Source organism: Euleptes europaea, chromosome 6 (assembly GCF_029931775.1).
Source record: "Euleptes europaea isolate rEulEur1 chromosome 6, rEulEur1.hap1, whole genome shotgun sequence".
Classification (NCBI taxonomy): domain Eukaryota; kingdom Metazoa; phylum Chordata; class Lepidosauria; order Squamata; family Sphaerodactylidae; genus Euleptes; species Euleptes europaea.
In genome coordinates, this window is record NC_079317.1 from 10,950,348 (window position 1) to 10,970,473 (window position 20,126).

The 20,126-nt window shown below is 47.0% G+C and overlaps 1 protein-coding gene across 1 annotated transcript in view; it reads left to right on the plus strand.

The window, feature by feature from the left end:
• The window catches only part of ESR2 (estrogen receptor 2), a 46,503-nt gene extending 28,596 nt beyond the window's left edge, over window positions 1-17,907 (plus strand). The window contains exons 5-8 of the mRNA XM_056850729.1: window positions 3,186-3,324; window positions 6,732-6,865; window positions 13,067-13,247; window positions 17,730-17,907. Of these exons, the coding sequence (XP_056706707.1) occupies window positions 3,186-3,324; window positions 6,732-6,865; window positions 13,067-13,247; window positions 17,730-17,907 (632 nt within the window). The remainder of the gene's footprint in view (window positions 1-3,185; window positions 3,325-6,731; window positions 6,866-13,066; window positions 13,248-17,729) is intronic.
• The last annotated feature ends 2,219 nt before the right edge of the window (window positions 17,908-20,126 follow it).

Below are 20,126 nucleotides of genomic sequence, written 5' to 3' on the forward strand. Positions count from 1 at the left end.
AATAATAGGCATGCTCCTCTGATACTAGAGAGAATAGGTATGCAGCATGACTAGTATCCATTCTAACTAACAGCCATGAATACCCCTCTCCTCCATGAATATGTCCACTCCCCTTTTAAAGCCCTCCAAGCTGGCAGCCATCACCACATCTTGGGGAAGGGAGTTCCACAATTTAACTATGCGTCGTGTGAAAAAATACTTCCTTTTATCTGTTTTGAATCTCTCACCCTCCAGCTTTAGCAGATGACCCCGTGTTCTAGTATTATGGGAGAGGGAGAAAAACGTCTCCTTGTCCACTCTGTCCAAACCATGCATAATTTTATAGACCTCTATCATGTCTCCCCTCAGCCGCCTTCTTTCCAAGCTAAACAGCCCTAAGCATCTTAACCGCTCCTCATAGGACAGTTGCTCTAGTCCCCTAATCATTTTGGTTGCCCTTTTCTGCACCAAGCCAACCCAACTGAAGCCAACCCAACTGAATCCAAGCCAACCCAACTGAATCCAAGCCAACCCAACTGAAGCAAGGGAAGGGCACTATTTCCAGCCTGACAGAACCAATTTCAAACCATACAATCCAAGCAGAACCCAGGGCCAACATGTCAGTGCAAGCCCAACAGAACCACTGACAAATCCAAGAATCCCAGCAGAACCAACCTGGCAAGCTCCACATAACATGTGATCCCATTTGCTTGTGAGTGCTGCCTCCCTCCCCCCTCCCTCAAGTTGCCTGGGAAACCTACAAAAAATAAAACACCCCTAAGTTTGGAGGTTTAGAATGCTGGCTCTGGATAGTCTCGAATATTTCCAGAATATTCGGGATCAGGATACTAGTATTGCCGAGATTCCCGAATATCCATCCAGATCCCAAATATATCCGAAAAATGCCAATAAAGTATTTTTGGGGGTATATCTATTTGGAGCAAATATATCTGAGTGTACATCCCTACTTGTAAGTATGCATCTGGAACTCTATGGAATATAAAGGCCGTTGGAGAGCCAGCGTGTTGTAGTGGTTAAGAGCGGTGGTTTGAAGCAGTGGGGTCTGATCTGGAGAACCAGGTTTGATTCCCCACTTCTCCACATGAGCGGCTGAGGCTAATCTGGTGAACTGGGTTTGTTTCTCCACGCCTACACATGAAGCCAGCTGGGTGACCTTGGGCTAGTCACAGTTCTCTTAGAGTTCTCTCAGCTCCACCTACTTCACAGGGTGTCTGTTGTGGGGAGGGGAAGGGAAGGTGATTGTAAGCGGGTTTGATTCTTCCTTAAGTGGTGGAGAAAGTCAGCATATAAAAACCAACTCTTCATCTTCTTCTTGGGAAAAGGCTATTTAAAGCAGAAAAATATCAGTTGGGGGAAAGGATTACGTGTGCCCCCTCCTGCCACCATGTCTTTGCCTTTGCTAAAAATTGTTCCTCCCCAAAGCTGCTTTTCTTCCACAAAAAGTAGCATATGGGGAGGGGCTCTTCCCATCCCATACATTTCCCTATAACATGCAGTTGACCCTTTATTATTTCTGCCACCCATTTTTCGTGTCTTTCTTCCTCTCTCTTATTTTTCTTTTAAATCCTTCTCATGTCACTATAATATCTTAGTCAAGTTTTCATCTTTTCCCATAAGGCTTTGCTGCCAGGGCCAGCTAGAACAGCGGGTTTCCTCTGACTCACTCCTGGCAAGTTCCACACTGTTCTTGCTCTCAGGATGCGGCACGTGGGAGGGGTGTGGGAGATCATGTCGGGTGGGCAGCCATCCGTGGATTTCCCACGGGTCCTAATTTTAATGGGGGGGTGTTATTTAATGGGGGGGGCTTTATTTAACCCATTCAGTGAGGATTATTTAACAGGGTACAACATTGCTCTGCAAATGAATAGCTTTGCACCCTGCTGCTAAAGTCAGCAGAGATCCTCCCCCCGCCCAAATTGCAGTAGTGATGACTTGCTTGCTTGCATTTCCTTCTGCTGTGTATGCCTGTCTTTCTTCCCCACGCAGGCAAAAACGTTGCTGGTGAAACCGAAACACCCCACTGTGCAAAACAGGAGCTTAAACCTTTCACTGCCTGCTGCCTGCAGACAAACTTCATCCAGTTTCCTTCAGTACAAATTTACTTTTAAAAATTAAGTTAAGGATCCAGTTCTGATTGACATGCACATCAGCAGACAATCGAATATCATTTAATAGAAAGTCACACCTTCCCTGTTCAATTGGTGTTTTCTCAGTTTTCACATATTTTGGGTTGCCAACTCCAGGTTTGGAAATTCCTGGATATTTGGGGGTGGAGCCTGGGGAGGGCAGGGTGTGGAGAGGTGAGGGGAGTGACCTCCATGGGGAATAAAGAACATAAGAACATAAGAAAAGCCTGCTGGATCAGACCAAGGCCCATCAAGTCCAGCAGTCTGTTCACACAGTGGCCAACCAGGTGCCTCTAGGAAGCCCACAAACAAGACAATGGTCAAGACTAATACCATGACTAGTATCCATTTTAACTAGTAGTCATGAATACCCCTCTCCTCCATGAACACGTCTTAAAGCCTTCCAAGCTGGCAGCCATCACCACATCTTGGGGCAGGGAGTTCCACAATTTAACTATACGCGTTGTGTGAAGAAATACTTCCTTTTATCAGAAATACTTCCTTTTAAAAGTCGTAGAGTCCAGCCTCTCAAGCAGTCATTTGTTCTAGAGGAATCTGTAGTCTAGAGATCAGTTGTAATACTGGGAGATCTCCAGGCTCCAGAGCTGGGTTTTATATGCCAATTTTCTTTACCTTTTAAGGAATCTCAAAGTGGCTTACCATCGCCTTCCCTTCCCCTCTGCACAACAGGCACCTTGTGAGGTAGGTGGGGCTGGGAGAGTTTGGAGAGAACTGTGACTGGCCCGAGGTCACCCAGCTGACTTCATGTGTAGGAGTGGGGAAACCAACCCTGTTCACCAGATTAGAGTCCACCACTCATGTAGAGGAGTGGAGAATCAAACCCGCTTCTCCGGATCAGAGACCACCACTCTCAACCACTACACCACAGATAAACTGGTATACACCCTGCTTGGGGAAATTCACTACATAATTTTCAATCAAGTTCAAAGATGTATTGGAAGTTGCATCTCCTTACCCATTTTTAAAAAAAATAATTTTGCTGTTTCAGAATGGACGTCTAGATGTTTTTTGCTGTAATGATCCCCCCTTTTTCTTAAGGGTTCATAGAGCTCAGTCTGTATGACCAAGTCAGGCTTTTGGAAAGTTGTTGGTTGGAGGTCTTAATGGTGGGCCTGATGTGGAGATCCATCAATCATCCTGGCAAGCTCATATTTGCGCCAGACCTTGTGCTAGACAGGTAAGAAAATAAGTATATCTGGGGTTGGGGGACTCTCTTTTAGTTAACTTTCCATCTGTGGTAGAAGAATTGTGTGGTGTGTGTTAAGTGCCGTCAAGTCGCTTCTGACTCATGGCGACCCTATGAATGAAAGTCCTCCAAAATGTCCTATCTTTGACAGCCTTGCTCAGATCTTGCAAATTGAGGGCTGTGGCTTCCTTTATTGAGTCCATCCATCGCTTGTTGGGTCTTCCAATTTTCCTGCTGCCCTCAACTTTTCCCAGCATGACTGTCTTTTCCAGTGACTCTTGTCTTCTCATTACATGACCAAAATACAATAGCCTCAGTTTAGTCATTTTAGCTTCTAGGGTCAGTTCAGGCTAGAGTTGATATATAACCCATTGATTTGTTTTTTTGGCAGTCCACAGAATCCGTAACACTCTCCTCCAACACCACATTTCAAAGGAATCTATTTTCTTCCTATCAGCTTTCTTCACTGTCCAGCTTTCACACCCATACTTAGTGATAGGGAATACGATGGCATGAATTAATCTAGTCTTGGTGGCCAGTGACACATCCTTACACTTAGAAATCTTTTCTAGAGCCTTCATGGCTGCCCTTCCCAGTCTCAGTCTCCTTCTGATTTCTTGGCTGCAGTCTCCCTTTTGGTTGATGGTGGAGCCAAGGAATAGAAGAATTACATATCAAAAATGGACATATGCAAAGTCGCCTTAGTCTTCAGTTTGAGGTTCACCTCATTAAAGGAAAGGCACCCTTTGCAAGAGATCATACTTGTCATGAATGGCCTGGTAACCAGTAGGAGAAGGGAGAGGCTGGGACTTACAGTAGGGGGCATGATAAGTGTCCCTGACATGATGGTGCTACTTCCAGTGTGACCCGGAAGTGATGTCATCGTGCCAGGAGACAGTGATGCTGTACAATTCTCCTCCCCCCCTCCCCACTCTATGATTTAACCAGAGAGTTTTGGACGAATGCTAGAGCATCACCTGTTGTGATGATGGCACTTCCAGGTTGGGCCAGAAATGGCATCATCGTGTCAAGAACACTGATCGCACCCGGCCCTGTTTCACCTGCTGTTTTCCTCCCACTGCCCAGCTGATTGGTGGTGGGCAAGGGTGGTGGTGGGAGAAATCTCCCACTGCCACCAAGTCGGACCAGAACCAACGGGTTGAAATTAAATCAAAAGAGTTTCTGTCTAGACATTAGGAAGAATTTTCTAACAGTTAGAGCAGTTCCTCGGTGGAACAGGCTAACTCGGGAGGTAGTGAGCTCTCCTTCCCTGGAGGTTTTTAAGAAGAGGTTAGATGGCCATCTGTCAGCAATGCTGATTCTATGCCCTTAAGCAGATGATGAGAGGGAGGGCATCTTGGCCATCTTCTGGGCATGAAGTAGGGGTCACTGAGGGTGTGGGGGGAGGTAGTTGTGAATTTCCTGCATTGTGCAGGGTGTTAGACAAGATGACCCTGGTGGTCCCTTCCAACTCTATGATTGTATGATTCTGTAACCAACTAGGTGACTCTACGGTGGGGTTAGGTAACCTTGGGCACTTATGGTGAATTGTGGCATGCTGGGACCATTTTGCACATCTTGGAAGTGCCATCCTGAACGCAGGGGGGCAACTGACCTAGACCATACTGGAGCCCAGTTGCAGGACTTCCCTTGGGGACCTAGAGTGATGATGTCATCAACCAGAGTTCCTATCAGCCTTCCCCCCAGTATGTGCTAGGAAGCCTGCTCCAGTCTGTAGTGCGGTTGATCAGTGGGCACCTGATGTCCACCTGGTGTTCAGACATGCACTACTTCTGAACACAAAGGTTTCATCAAGCCATCATGGCTAATAAGCCATTGATGGGCCTGTCAGTTTGTCTAGTCCTCTTTCAAAGCCAGCTAAGCCCATAGCCATCACTATATCTGGTGGCAGTGAATTCCACTAGTCAATGGAATTTTATGGGTAGGGTTGCCACTTGCCAGGTCCCTCTTCACCACCATCGGGAGGTTTTTGGGGCAGAGCATGAGGAGGGCGGGGTTTGGGGAGGGGAAGGACTTCAATTCCATAGAGCCCAATTGCCAAAGTGGTCATTTTCTCGAGGTGAACTGATCTCTATCGGCTGTAGATCAGTTGCAGTAGCAGGAGATCGCCAGCTACTACCTGGAGTAGGATTGCCATGTCACTCTTCGCAACCGGCGGGAGGTTTTTGGGGCAGAGCCTGAGGAGGGTGGGGTTTAGGGAGGGACTTCGATGCCATAGAGTCCAATTGCCAAAGTGGCCATTTGCTCCAGGGGAACTGATCTCTATCGGCTGGAGATCAGTTGTAATAGCAGGAGATCTTCTGCTATTACCTGGCTGTTGGCAACCCTAACCTGGAGGTTGGCAGCCTTATTTATGGAAGTGTGGCACAGAATTGGTGCTCTAAGGAGAAAGTTCTAAGAAGCAGAAAGGGAGAAAGGACAGAGCAAGAAGGGACCTATGGGAAGCAGTCAAAGTTGGTAGAGCTAGAGAAGAAAAGTTCATAAGTAACAGTGCACCGGGGAGGGAAAGTGGCCTGGTATATCTCGATCTCAGGCCCTATGAGAGGGGGTTTCAGCAGGTGCATCGCCCTGGGGCCCTGGGGCCCAGAGGAGGCCCAAAGGGAACCTAAGAGCTCAAGAGTTCATAATCCTTCCATCTGATACACATTGCAAAATTGTAGAATAAATAAAAGGATGTTAAAATGTTGATTTTTTCTCTCCTGATCTGCTTAGTGGCATATAAAAATATTCAGATGTGCATTCTTCTCTCTGACCCCTCTTTGCACTCTTTATTATGTAGGAGGGAGTATAGGGGCAGAAGGCCTCAAATGCAGAAAATCAGCGAAGCGCTCCATTCCACCCCTCTCTTGCCTTCTAAACCTTTTTTGACCTTACGGTTAAAACCATTGTGGATAAAAAAAAGATGGCTAACGGAACAGGAAAGGGACCCTGAAATTTTTTTTTGCACCACCTCATCAAATTCCTCTAAGAGGCCCTGCTCGATCTCGTCAGATTTCGGAGGCTAAGCAGGGTCAGTACTTGGAAGGGAGACCTCCAAGGAAGGCTCTGCAGAGGAAGGCAATGGCAAACCACCTCTGCTTCTCACTTGCCTTGAAAGCCCCTTGCTGGGGTCGCCAGAAGTCGGCTGCAATACAATAGTGCAACAGGATAGGAAAGCAGAATTGGGGGTGGCGGGGAGGAGAGGGCCTGGGACCTAGGATAACTTTAAAGGTAAGAATAAGGATTTTGTGCCGAATGTTACCCCTCCTTGTTAAAAAAAAATTACCACCATGAAATCTGAGCCCCCCTCCAAGAAGAATACTTATCAGAGCACAAATTGATATTTTGCAGGATAAAGGGTTTTTGTATGTAATCCACTCCCTGTGTTCAAAAATTAGGGACGAGGGGAAGTGCGTGGAAGGAATTTTGGAAATCTTTGACATGCTCTTGGCGACAACTTCAAGGTTTCGAGAGCTGAAACTGCAGCACAAAGAATATCTGTGTGTCAAGGCTATGATCCTCCTCAATTCCCGTGAGTAGACGACTTGTTCGTGTCAAGCTGTGCTTATTATTTAGACAACAGTTGGGTGGTGAAGACGGGTAGAAAATATTACGGGACACAAGAGCCATTAAAGGGGAATGAAATACGGCGCGGAAAGTGCTTTTCCTTCCCCACTTGATAATAGCTTTATGATTGATACACAGAAATAACACCCGGGTCACCGGCGCTGTTCTCATTCTGTGCGCTGTATTTTTATAGTCTCTGAAAGGTAATCTCCAGCATAAAGGGGTCTCGATAAAACTGTGCGAGCGACCCCAAGATTTTTGCGAGATTTTGAACTGTCCTGCTGCTCACCCACACAGACATGAGCTTGTTAAGTTGCCAACTTTTTAAAATGGCTCTGCTCCTGTGCTTTTCGCGGGTGAGGAGCCTAGAGATGTCTCCAAACTTTAAGTGTCTTCCAGACAAACTGGGGAGGTGGAATCTGTACATTGTAAAAGGAACAGCGAGTCGGATTCTGTGAGCCACAAGTAGAATGAGTTTATAGAATGTATCTCCCTCCGTCGTTCCTCTGCAGGCCCCATAGGGTTGCTAGCTCTGGGTTGGGAACTACCTGGATATTTTGGGGGCAGAGCCTGAGGAGGGCGGGGTTTGGAGAGGGGAGGGACTTCAATGCCATAGAGTCCAATTGCCAAAGCGGCCGTTTTCTCCAGGGGAACCGATCTCTGTCGGCTGGAGATCAGTCGCAATAGCGGGAGATCTCAAACCACCACTAGGAGGTTGGCACCCCTAAGGCCCCAGTAGGTTTCTGACTACCCCCTACCCTCTATATGGTTGGGAGAACCCCTAGGAATGGAGTGGAATGTAGGGCAGGGTTAACATAAGAGGAGAGAATTGGCAGAAATTCCCACCCGCACTCTATGAGCGTTTGGGCTGAGCTTTGCTGAGGATACATGGTGCGTTCTTAGACAGGTTTAAAGTGCTACTTCAAAGCGTATCCTAGCCTTAAAAAAATTATAAAGGATGGGATGACCCTCCTTTCTGAGTGCAGGTTATCACTGGAGCAGCCAGAGTGAGTAATGGGTGCATCTTTCCCAGGACAGCGAGAACTAAACACTGCAGCAGGAATCCTATAAATGGGTTCTCGGCACACTAGCCCTCTGTTAAAGGGACAGGGCATTTCCCCCCAAGCCTGTTGGCAACATTCGGATATGGGTGTGATCAGTGTTCAGGCAGGCATTCTTAGGGTGCAAATAAGGGATCCGTTAGAAATACAAGAAAGCTTCCTAGTGGCTTCCTAGAGGCACCTGGTTGGCCACTGTGTGAACAGATTGCAGGACTTGATGGGCCTTGATCTGATCCAGCAGGGCTTTTCTTATGTTCTTATCCCTTTTCATGGCTGAAGCACTGACCAGTTTGTAAAGAAGTTGGCATATTTGGCACACATGAAGCTGCCTTACACTGAATCAGACCCTTGGTCCATCAGTCAGTATTGTCTACTCAGACCGGCAGCGGCTCTCCAGGGTCTCAGGCAGAGGTCTTTCACATCACCTGCTTGCCTGGTCCCTGTAACTGGAGATGCCGGGGATTGAACCTGGGGCCTTCTGCACGCCAAGCAGATGCTCTACAAACTGAGCCACGCCCCCTCCCCTCATGCCTTGAGCCATTTCTCTGCACTCTCTCCGTTTTTTTGCAGCGCTGCCACTCAAGCAGATGGAGCTGTCAAGGCTGACCCGCCTTGGTCTGAGAGAATTGCTCCCTGTCTTGAACCTGAGACCGTGGAGTGAGCCCCTCTGTGATAATGTAATTAAGATTAACCTAGGTTTGGATTAGGACTGTCAACCTCTAGGTGGTAGCTGGAGATCTCCTACTATTACAAGTGATCTCCAGGCAACAGAGGTCAGTTGAAAAATGGAGAAATGGCCGCTTTGGCAATTGGACTCTATGCCATGGAAGTCCCTTCCTTCTCCAAACCCCGCCCTCCTCAGGCTCCACCCCCAAAGTCTCCCAACCTGGAGCTGGCAACCCTATTTTGGACCAGTAGGCAAACAGCAACACACTGTAAAGTAAAAATAACCTTTATTATAAAGGAAGTAAAGAAAAAGATTTTTAAAACAATATCATTCCAGTGAAAGGTTCAAGCACACAAAAATTAAGAAGAAGAAGAGTTGGTTTTCATATGCTGTCTTTCTCTACCACTTAAGGGAGACTCAAACTGGATTACAATCACCTTCCCTTCCTCTCCCCACAACAGACACCCTGTTAGGTATGTGGGGATGAGATAGCGTGACTAGCCCAAGGTCACCCAGCTGTAGGGTTGCCAATTGCCAGGTAGTAGCAGGAGATCTGCTAATTCAACTGATCTCCAGCCGATAGAGCTCAGATCACCTGGAGAAAAATGGCCGCTTTGGCCATTGGACATTATGGCATTGAAGTCCCTCCCCTCCCCAAACCCCGCCCTCTTCAGGCTCCGCCCCCAAAATCTCCCACCAGTTGAGAAGAGGGACCTGGCAACCCTAGCTCTTAACCACAAAGCTAACTTTCTAAATACACTTAACTGAACAAGGATTCTGCAGCTCAGGCCTTCAATTCTTAAAGCTTTGGCAAATTCAGTCCATGAGCAAGCAGGATAGTCCATAACTGGTGTAGCTTAAGGCAAACACAGGTACAAGGGATAGGGGAAGGGAAATAGGATAGGGAATGGAAATTGACTACATTTTATAGAAAGCGCAGGCCACTGATCTCACGACCTCCACCAGCCAATCACCAAGTCACCCCTAAGGAGCCTTCTGGAAACTGAGCAAATCTCCCCTCCCATCTTGTTCCAGCTGAACCCAGTGAGCTAATTATTAGGGTTGCTAGCTCCGGGTTGGGAAATACCTGGAGATTTTGTGGGTGGAGCCTGGGAAGGGTGGGGCTTTAGAAGGGGAGGGACTTCAATGGGGTATGATGCCATACAGTCTACCTTCCAAAGTGGCCATTTTTTTCCAGGTGAACTGATCTGTGTTGCCTGGAGATCTGTTGGAATAGCAGGCAACCTCCAGCTACCACCTGGAGGTTGGCAACCCTAGCCTGATGGAGTGACTTTGGTAGAATAATGGTGTCATTGTGGGATAGGGTTGCTAGCTCCGGGTTGGGAAACACCTGGAGATTTTTGGGGCGGAGGGCAGGGTTTGGGGAGGGACTTCAATGCCATAGAGTCCAATTGCCAAAGTGGCCATTTTCTCCTGGTGAACTGGTCTCTATCGGCGGGAGATCAGTTGCAGCTAGTACCTAGAGTTTGGCAGCCCTGGTGCTGGGGTCCAACACATGTTAGCTGAGCAGAAGAGAGAGAGAAAATACTTCAAGTGGAATATTACTCAGACATGGCTCATCTCTTGACAGGGGCTTTACTGATTTCTCAGCAGTGAAACACTTGAACCAGGCCTGTCTTGTCCCCCCACCCCGCCCCGCCCCGGACTGGCAGAACTGCAAATCTGCTGTCTCACTCTGACCACTTTAAATCTATGTCTTCATCTGAGGCCTCTAAGAGGCAGCTGCTAAGATCCGATTCTCGGCCAGCGTTTCTGTCATTCCTGGAGGCTCTCGTTTTTCACCCTGGAAAGGTCGAGGTGCTCAGCGAAAACCCAAAGACTCACATATCACAAGGTTTTCATACGCTGCTCGATTTGCCAACTGATCAGCAAAATACTGGCCAGCCGGCTCCTCTGCCTCTGGACTTGATGTCCACAAATCAGCTGCTGGAGTCTTTCGCGCAATGAAGGTAACTATTGGCACCTGCCCATGACTCCTAGTGGCGCAGCTACAGTGGCAGGCTGAGAAGCTGGTAAACCTGCATGAGACATTCTTCCTTTTGCCCGTAGCTCAGTATGACTTACATGGCTCCAATGTTCAGCACCACAACGGCCCTGCAAAGTAGGTTAGGCAAAAACAGAGTGATTAGCTCAATGTCACATGAAGCTGCCTTATATTGAATCAGACCCTTGGTCCATCAAAGTCAGTATTGTCTACTCAGACCAGCAGCGGTTCTCCAGGGTCTCAGGCAGGGGTCTTTCGCATCACCTACCTGTCTAGTCCCTTTAACTGGAGATGGCGGGGATTGAACCTGGGACCTTCTGCATGCCAAGCAGATGATCTACCACTGAGCCACAGCCCTTCCCTGTCACCCTGCTCTACTGCCTGCTCCTTTTAACTGGGGATAGTCAGTGATCGAGGGGGACAGATGAATCTCCTTGGGAAAGGAGTTGCATAGTTATTGGTGCCATGACCAAGAAGGCCCTTTCTAGGTTTGCCTCCCATTTAGCCTCAGATGGTGGGAGCCCATAAAGCAGGGCCCCAAAGATTACTGTAATGGCCAGGTAGGTTTATATGGGAGTAGGTGGTCCTGGATAGCCCAGGCTAGCTTGATCTCATCCGATCTCAGAAGCTAAGCTGGGTTGGCCCTGATTAGTATTTGAATGGGAGACTACCAAGGAATCCAGGGCTGCTATGCAAAGGCAGGCAATGGCAAACCACCTCTGAAGGTCTCTTGCCTTGAAAACCCTACCAGGGATTGCCATAAATCAGATGTGACTTGATGGCAAAAAAAAAGTGGTCCTTGCCATGAGTTCCCTTTCCTTTCCCCTGTAGAAAAAGAAACACATGGCACCATCACTCTCCTCCCTTCTCTGCTAGCGTGGTGTAGTGGTTAAGAGAGATGGTTTGGAGCGGTGGACTCTGATCTGGAGAACCAGGTTCGATTCCCCACTCCTCCACATGAGCGGCGGAGTCTAATCTGGAGAACTGGATTTATTTCCCCACCCCTACACATGAAGCCAGCTGGGTGGCCTTGGGCAAGTCACAGCTCTCTCAGCCTCACCTACCTCACAGGGTGTCTGTTGTGGGGAGAGGAAGGGAAGGTGATTGTAAACCAGTTTGATTCTTCCTTAAGTGGTAGAGAAAGTTGGCATATAAAAACCAACTCTTCTTCGTCTTCTTCTTCATGGCATCAAAATCCACATACGTGTGAATTTTCATATATTGTTCTCGGAAAAAGATTACATTGCAATTTACCCTCTAGATATGTTATTGTATTGCCACAAATTGAAAAAAGAAGAACACTTTGGAGAGCCAGCGGCATGTTTAGAGGCCCAGCCTTGCACAGAAGTGGAAAAAAAATAATATTCCTTGGTGCTTACACAGATTACTTTTACCTAATAGGACTGTTCTTTAATACAATGTTTCAGAAAGGTGCTTTAATAAAGGAGACAAGACTGTAATCTATGCTTCTGTGTATGGTGTGAATAATCTGTTTATTGTATGCATTATTCTTTGTCTGCATTGTTTCTAATCTCATAGAAGTAGGATTACGTAGGTCTGTTGCATTGCTTATGAGATGTCTCATGCTATTTGATACTGCAACAAAAAAGAAACTACAAAGTCAAGACCCCGTCAAAAATTAACACTGCAATTAGGATCACATGTAATAAATACACGTACAATCTGCTCAGAGTCTTGGCTTATCTATAAAACGAATAAATAAACACATGTGCCAATTAATTGTGATTTTTTAATGTAGGGAAAATTTTCTATGCCACTTTTCTCCCCAAAGGGATCCAAAGTGGTTTACAGAAATTGCCTGGATAAGTAATTTAAACCATATAATTCAAATAAAACACACAAAGAAAATGAACTGTCATGGGTCCTGATGAACAGGGCTGGCTACTGAAGGTCCCAGGTTGAAAGTCACAGGCCAAGAGCCCTTTGGCTCACACCTCTGACCACTCCAAGACTTAAGTATTTGCAAGGACAGGAAAATCAGTCCACCCAGATTTCCTTCCCTTGCCATGAGTTCCATGGGCTGAAGAATAATAATTGGTTTTTATATGCCGAATTTCTCCACCACTTAAGGCAGAATCAAACCGGCTCACAATCACCTTCCCCTCCCCACAATAGACACCCTGTGAGATAGGTGGGGCCGAGAGAGCGTGACTAGCCCAAGGTCACCCAGCTGGCTTCATGTGTAGGAGTGGGGAAACCAACCCAGTTCATCAGATCAGCATCCACTGCTCATGTGGAGGAGTGGGGAATCAAACCGGATTGTCCAGATTAGAGTCCACTGCTCTTAATCACTACACCACGCTGGCTTCTTCCTTCTCTTGCCACCAGTTCCATGGGTGTTATTCACAGGTTTCCATACATTCCCCTAAATAAGATGCAACACTAGTATTTTGTTTTGTTTTCCTTGTTTAGACATGTTCCCACTATCATCCGCAACTGAAGAACCCGAGAGCAACAAGAAGCTGCACCATCTGCTGAACGCAGTTACCGACGCTTTAGTGTGGGTCATTGCAAAAAGCGGAATCCCGCTGCCTCAACAGACCACTCGCCTGGCCAATTTGCTGATGCTTCTTTCGCATGTCCGGCATGCCAGGTAAGTCCAAAAGCTCGTTAGAATGTTAAATTATGGATGCATGCAAGATTACTCATTTGCTCTCGTTTTGGATGCTTGTTTCCTCGTTTGCTTGTCCCGTTTGCTTCTTGGAGAACTATGTGAGCTCCTTACTGATGTTTAGGTTTCCTGAAATTTTGTGCATCCCGTCCATTGTATAGATTGCTCTGCATTGCTAGAAGAGTAAGGAATTCTTTCTGTGTGGTTAGTAGGGTTGCCAACCTCCAGGTACTAGCTGGAGATCTCCCGCTATTACAGCTGATCTCCCGCCGGTGGTGAAGAGGGACCTGGCAACCTTACCCAGGTCCCATGAGGCCCAGGACGGAGCTGGTCTCACCCCCTGGCCTGTTTCCAGGGGCAGGCTGCTGCCTGTCGCCTTTGGGACGCTGGTCAGGTGGAAAGGCGGCATGGAAAATATTTTAAATAAATACCTGAGTCCCGCCTCTCTTTTGAGGTGCAGTGAGCCTGCTGGGCTCTGAGCCTGCTGGGCCTCACATTTACTCCTTTTTCTACAGCCTTGGGTTGCCAGATCTCTCTTTGCCACTGGCGGTAGGTTTTTTGGGTGGAGCCAAAGGAGGGCAGGGTTTGGGGAAGGGAGGGACTTCAATGCCATAGAGTCCAATTGTCAATGCCGCCATTTTCTCCAGATGAACTGATCTCTATCAGTTGGAGGTCAGTTGTAATAGCAGGAGATCTCCAGCTAGTACCTGGAGGTTGGCAACCCTATCTCCAGGGGAACTGATCTCTATCAGCTGGAGATTAGTTGTGATAGCGGGAGATCTGCTAGTACCTGGAGGCTGGAAGGAAAATCAGACATCACTGTACTAGTATCAGGGAGATTAGGAAATCAGTACAGGGGCAAAGGAGGTAACCATGTGCAGACAATCGTGTTTTTCTTGTTTTCTTTGTATCTCTTACCCTCCGTGGGAAGCAGTATGTAACCTAAATCTTGTGAATATATAAGAAGAATAATGTCAATTGAAGGACTGGTGAAGAATTAATATTTAAGAATTTGAAACGGCCGTATCCTCATTTGGGAACTTCACTTCTTCTATACAAGATCATAAAGAAAAAAAGGAAAAAAGGAATATTGCCTGTTAACTACGCTTGTACTCCACCAGAGACTTTAAAAGACATTTTTCCTTGAGTTGTTTCACCTTTGATGGTGATTCTTTATGTCATATTGTAGGTTTCACTTGTTTGTTTGTCATTGTTGAATATTTGTAATTAGTTAGTAGCCTTTAGATAAAGATTGTCTGCACATGGTTACCTCCTTCGCCCCTGTACTGAGTACCTGGAGGCTGGCAACCCTAATAATGGAGATAGATTCTCCAAATTATAATATTTTAATATTTTCTTTGGGCAACTACGTTTTCATTGCATATTTATTTGCAAAAAGGAAAAGGTTTCCGATTTTCATCAGATCTGTCGTGCGTTTCCCTCTGTCTGGACTGGGCACGCTGGGAGGGCCTCTCTTTTGTAATTCACTCCCACTGAGGGTTACTTGGCCGACTTCCAAAGCAAGTGTGTTTCTGTGGCTCCTCTCGGGAGATACCTGCTCTCTTTCTCCTTGAAGCGGCCGACCTTCATTGAGAAGTTTGGTTCAGAAAACCCAAGGACAAGTTCAAGTTGCTGCAGATACGGCCACAAGGCCAAAGACTGCATTCTTCAAGCAGTCTTTCATTATACAGAGGGATTCCATACACCCACCAACCGCCCCGTAACTCCTTTGCACAGAAAAGCTTTCAGATAACATCAGTGCCTCTAAGATTACGCTGCAAGTATGTGTAATATTTACAAGGTTTGGTTTGCTCTTTGCTGCACAAACACCCGAGTCCAAGGTTGGGACCCCTAACCACACATTTTTTTTGTTACCACTGAGTTGAGTTGGTTTTTTTTATATGCTGACTTTCTCTACCACTTAAGGAAGAATCAGACTGGCTTACAGTCACCTTCCCTTCCCCACAACAGACACCCTGTGAGGTAGGTGGGGCTGAGAGAGCTGTGACTAGCCCAAGGTCACCCAGCTGGCTTCATGTGTAGGTAGGGTGGAGCCTGAGGAGGGCGGGGTTTGGGGAGGGGAGGGACTTCAATGCCATAGAGTCCAATTGCCAAAGTGGCCATTTTCTCCAGGGGAACTGATCTGTATCGGCTGGAGATCAGCTGTAACAGCGGGAGATCTCCAGCCACCACCTGGAGGTTGGTAAGTCAAACTAGACACCTCTGTGTATAAATGTAGTTACTCCAAATCTAACACAGATCAACCATACAAAGTATAGCTAAACAACAGACTGTATTATACAATAACACTGACAAGCACATTTTTTTAATGGTATCCTGAGAAGGAGCCTGTTGGAAGACTGTTAAGAAATAAAATTGTTGGTATCCTGGGAAGGAACCTGATGAAGGATTCTTGGATATGGATTTTAATATGAAATAATAGATGGGATATATAAGGTTGGTGAAGTGGAACTGATAAAGAACTGAAATGGCCGTCTTCACTTTTGATCCCCTGCTTTGGGACCGAGTAATACTTACCAGGAATCCACACCTGAAAGAAGAAGAAAAAAAAACCTTGAATTGGTACCTGTTGGGCTTTTTGTTTGTCTTTAGGATAGTGAGTTTTGGAAACCTTGGAATATTGTGACTTTGGGTCTTTATACTTAAGAAATAGGACTTTTTGTATGTGCTTGTCAATGTTATTGTATAATGCAGTCTGTTGTTTAGCTATGCTTTGTATGGTTGATCTGTGTTAGATTTGGAGTGGCACCTGGAGGTTGGCAACCCTATGTGTAGGAGTGGGGAAACCAACCTGGTTTACCAGATGAGCATCCACCACTCACGTGGAGGAATGGGGAATGAAACCTGGTTCTCCAGATCAGAGTCCACTGCTCCAAATCTTAACCACTCCACCACGCTGAGGCTTTCTTCTACCACCTTCCCCTTCTCCCTTCCTGTCATTAGGGTTGCCAACCTTTAAGTGGGGCCTGGAGAGTTCCGCTTATTACATCTGATCTCCAGACAATAGAGATCAGTTCCCCTGGAGGAAATGGCTGTTTTGGAGTGTGGACTCTATATAGGGTTGCCAGGATCCACCTGGAAAACAATGGGGGTTGGGGGGGGGACTTACTGGGAGCAAACAAGGCCTAGGCTGGAGTCACCAGTGATGTTAGGGTTGCCAGTGCCAGGTTGTGACATTCCTGGAGATTTGGTGTGGGTCCTGCGGAGTGCTTAGTTTTGGGGGAACCTCGACAAGGTATAATGCCATAGAATCCACCCCCCCCCCAAAGCAGCCATTTTGTTCAGGTGAACAGATCTCAGTCATCTGGACCTCGATTGCAATACTGGGAGCTCTCCAGGCCCCGCCTGGAGGTTGGCAACCCCAGCTATCCAGGGGCTGAGAATTTTTTTTCACCTGCTCTGCCTCACACATACACTCCCCCCCAGACTGCCTGCATGTCTGTAAAATAATTTGAAATTTGGTACAGTTTTTGTCAATCACTGGTCAATAACTGGGTGTTTTGATCATAATAGGGTATTTTGCATCTGGTAGCCATCTTGGGTGTTCGTTTTGAACAGAAAGACAGGATGGAAATCAGATTAATTAATGGCTGAACTATGGTTTGAATCCAGTTATCCCCAGCCCCCTAATCTAACAGCCTCTCAGCACTCGCTGACTGTTTAATATCAACATGATATTTCTGGGAGAAATTTGGTGTACCGGTAAGCTGTCATGGGCAGTTAGATGCGAAGCAGATCTTCCCCTTTTCAGGGGGAATCGGGATGAGTTGTCTGAGTTGGTGGGCTTTTCCACATGTATGAGTTATAGGGTTGCCAACTTCCAGGTAGTAGTCAGTAGGGTTGCCAGGTCCCTCTTCGCCACCGGCGGGAGATTTCTGGAGCAGAGCCTGAGGAGGGCAGGGTTGGGGAGGGGAGGGACTTCAATGCCATAGAGTCCAATTGCCAAAGTGGCCATTTTTCTCCAGGTGATCTGATCTCTATTGGCTGGAGATCAGTTGTATTAGCAGGAGATCTCCTACCTGGCAGTTGGCAACCCTAGTAGTCAGGGATCCTGGAGGGTTTTTTCTCCATCTTCTGGGTGTGGAGTAGGGGGTCACTGGGGGTGTGGGGGGTAGGTGTGAATTTCCTACATTGTGTAGGGGGTTGGACTAGATGACCCTGGTGGCACCTTCCAACACTATGATTCTATGAAATATGTCTCCTATGCATGCGCACTCCATGCCTCTGATGAAGTGAACTCTGATTTACAAAGACTTACACTGGAATAACTTTTGTTAATCTTTAAGGAGCTACTGGATTTCTGCTTAACTTTGCTGAGAACAGGGGAGCCCTTTCCTGAGCGCGCAACTTGTATACTCTCCCCAGAGCCTCAGTAATAACTGCCTCTTACACCCCCCTGCCCCACCCAAGCATCTCTTTGTGACCTCTTTGTTTTCTTCACAGTAACAAAGGGATGGAGCACCTTCTCAGCATGAAGTGCAAGAACGTCGTGCCGGTCTACGATCTGCTTCTGGAAATGCTCAACGCGCACACTGTCCGAAGTCACCGGAAAACTGCCGTCTCCCCTCTCGAGTATAACCAGTCGGAACCGACAGAGACTTCAGATGAAACGCCGCAGTGATTTTCTAATAATTTGGAAGATCCAGGGTAGCGCAAGGCAAACAGATCGAGATTAGAACAGGGGGGGTTCTTTATTATTTTTTTAAGAGAGAAGAGACCAATCTTGATTTCTTTCCTAAACCTAATAATATCATTTTCTTGGGCGGTAATGCCGATACTTTTTGACTGGTGTAGGAAAGCTGAGAGTTCCCTGGGAAAATCTCACCGATGCAGATCAACCCACCGATGATTGTGGTTTTACCAAATGTCGCGCTTTTGGAGTGCCTTCTAGAGAGGAAACTATTGCCACGCCTTAGGAACTTTTATGATGATGATGATGATGAAAACATCTATATCCCATCTTTCTTCGTGGTTTAAGGCAGCTTACAATAACAGTTAAAAACATTTCCAGTAAAAACCAGAATGAGATAACAAACCTCAAATCTCTCCCCCCAACCCCAAGATGCCTACTGTTCAAGCCCACTCAAAAGCCCCGGCAAACAAGCAGGCCTCGTAGTGCCTTCTGAAGACCTTGAAGGATGGGGGGCCCCTCACCTCTTCAGGGAGCCCATTCGACAGAGCTGGAGCCACTGCGGAAAAGGCCCTGGCTCTGAGCGATGCCAGGCGGGATAGCCTGCAGACCATAGTTGGCGGTAGGGTTGCCAACCTCCAGGTGGTGGCTGGAGACCTGGGATTACAGCTCATCTCCAGGCGACAGATGTCAGTTCACCTGGAGAAAATTGCAGCTTTGGCAGATGGACTCTGGCATTATACCCGACTGAAGTCCCTCCCTTTGCCAAACCCCACCCTCCTCAGGCGCCAGCACCAAAATCTCCAAGTGTTTCCCAACCCGGAGCTGGCAACCCTACTTGGCACACAGGGATCTATGGAAGGAGACAGTCCCTTGAGTATGGGGGTCTCAGGTCGTGAAGGGCTTTAAAGGCCATAACCAGCACCTTGAATTGAACTCAAAAACAGACTTCGTGGATTCCTCGATGGGAAAGCTGAAAACGCACAAATGGGAATCCCATCTCTGGTGGGGCAGAAAACCCGAGAACTTTCTTCTGACGATTAACTGAATGTTTTACCATCTACCCAGTACTTTTCATCATTGCTTCAATGTATGCCTCATGCTATACATTGTAGTAAAAAAAGAAAAAAAGAAGAAGGATCCTGTTCACACTGGAAATATGTGCTATTCAACTTGTACAGTCAACTGCAGAAGCTGTGAATATGTTTACCTTTTGCGCAAACCCACCTTGGGTACGCCTAGAGCAGGCTGTGAGGTTTAATAGAAAGTCCCGGAAGAGCTCTCTTTGGATACATTTTGGGCATGTGGACTAGAAGCTCTTCTTTATTTTCAGCCCCAGTTTATGGGGACTCCTGTCTACGCATTAGCTGTGTCTGAGCTCGACGTTTGAACATTCGCGCCTCTTTTGTTTTCATGCTAAAAGAGCTTTTTACAAAGTACTGCCACTTTTGTGAAGGAATTGTTACCGTGTGAATATTTAGAATTTGTGAAGGACGACATTCGTTTTTAACTGCACACTCACAATGATAATGGTTGGGTTGTTGTTGTTGTTTTACCTCTACAAGGAGAAACAGGCTTAGGTGTTTGTGGTTGTGTTCACCCCATAGGAGAAAAGATCCGGGGTAGGAAAGGCATGCACGTAGCTCTCCCGCTAGTAAGGGCTTTTCTTTTCAGTTGAGTGGTGGAAGTAACGCTGCACACTCGAAGGGAGATGCTCTGATCTGTCCCCTTTGTTTAAGCGAATCCAGAAACATTTGTCTCAGGAGACCCAATCTTCTTGAGCTTGCAGGCACCACTGGAATGCAGATATAGCATGGTGGGCGCAACCACAAAACGGCTGCCACGGGAGGTGGAGCCAGCCACACAATGGCTGCCACCACTTAGCTTCAGTCACACTGTGCTGTGGTGGCAGCTACCGCCGAAGCAACGTTGTTGTTTTTAAATCTGCAAAGCCAATCACCTCTCCAGTGGCCAATCAGAAGTCTTGCTGGGAAAGGCCCTACCTGGCTCTGCCCATTTTCTGTATGCATTTGGTGGGCACCAGGAAAGGTGTTAACGGGCAACACATTGGGGACTCCTGATCTATCTATCGTGCTTTTAGCCCACCCTTCTTCCAAGCTCAGGGTGGCATTAGGGTTGCCAACCTCCAGGTACTAGCTGGAGATCTGCTATTACAACTGATCTCTAGCTGATCTCCAGCTGATAGAGAT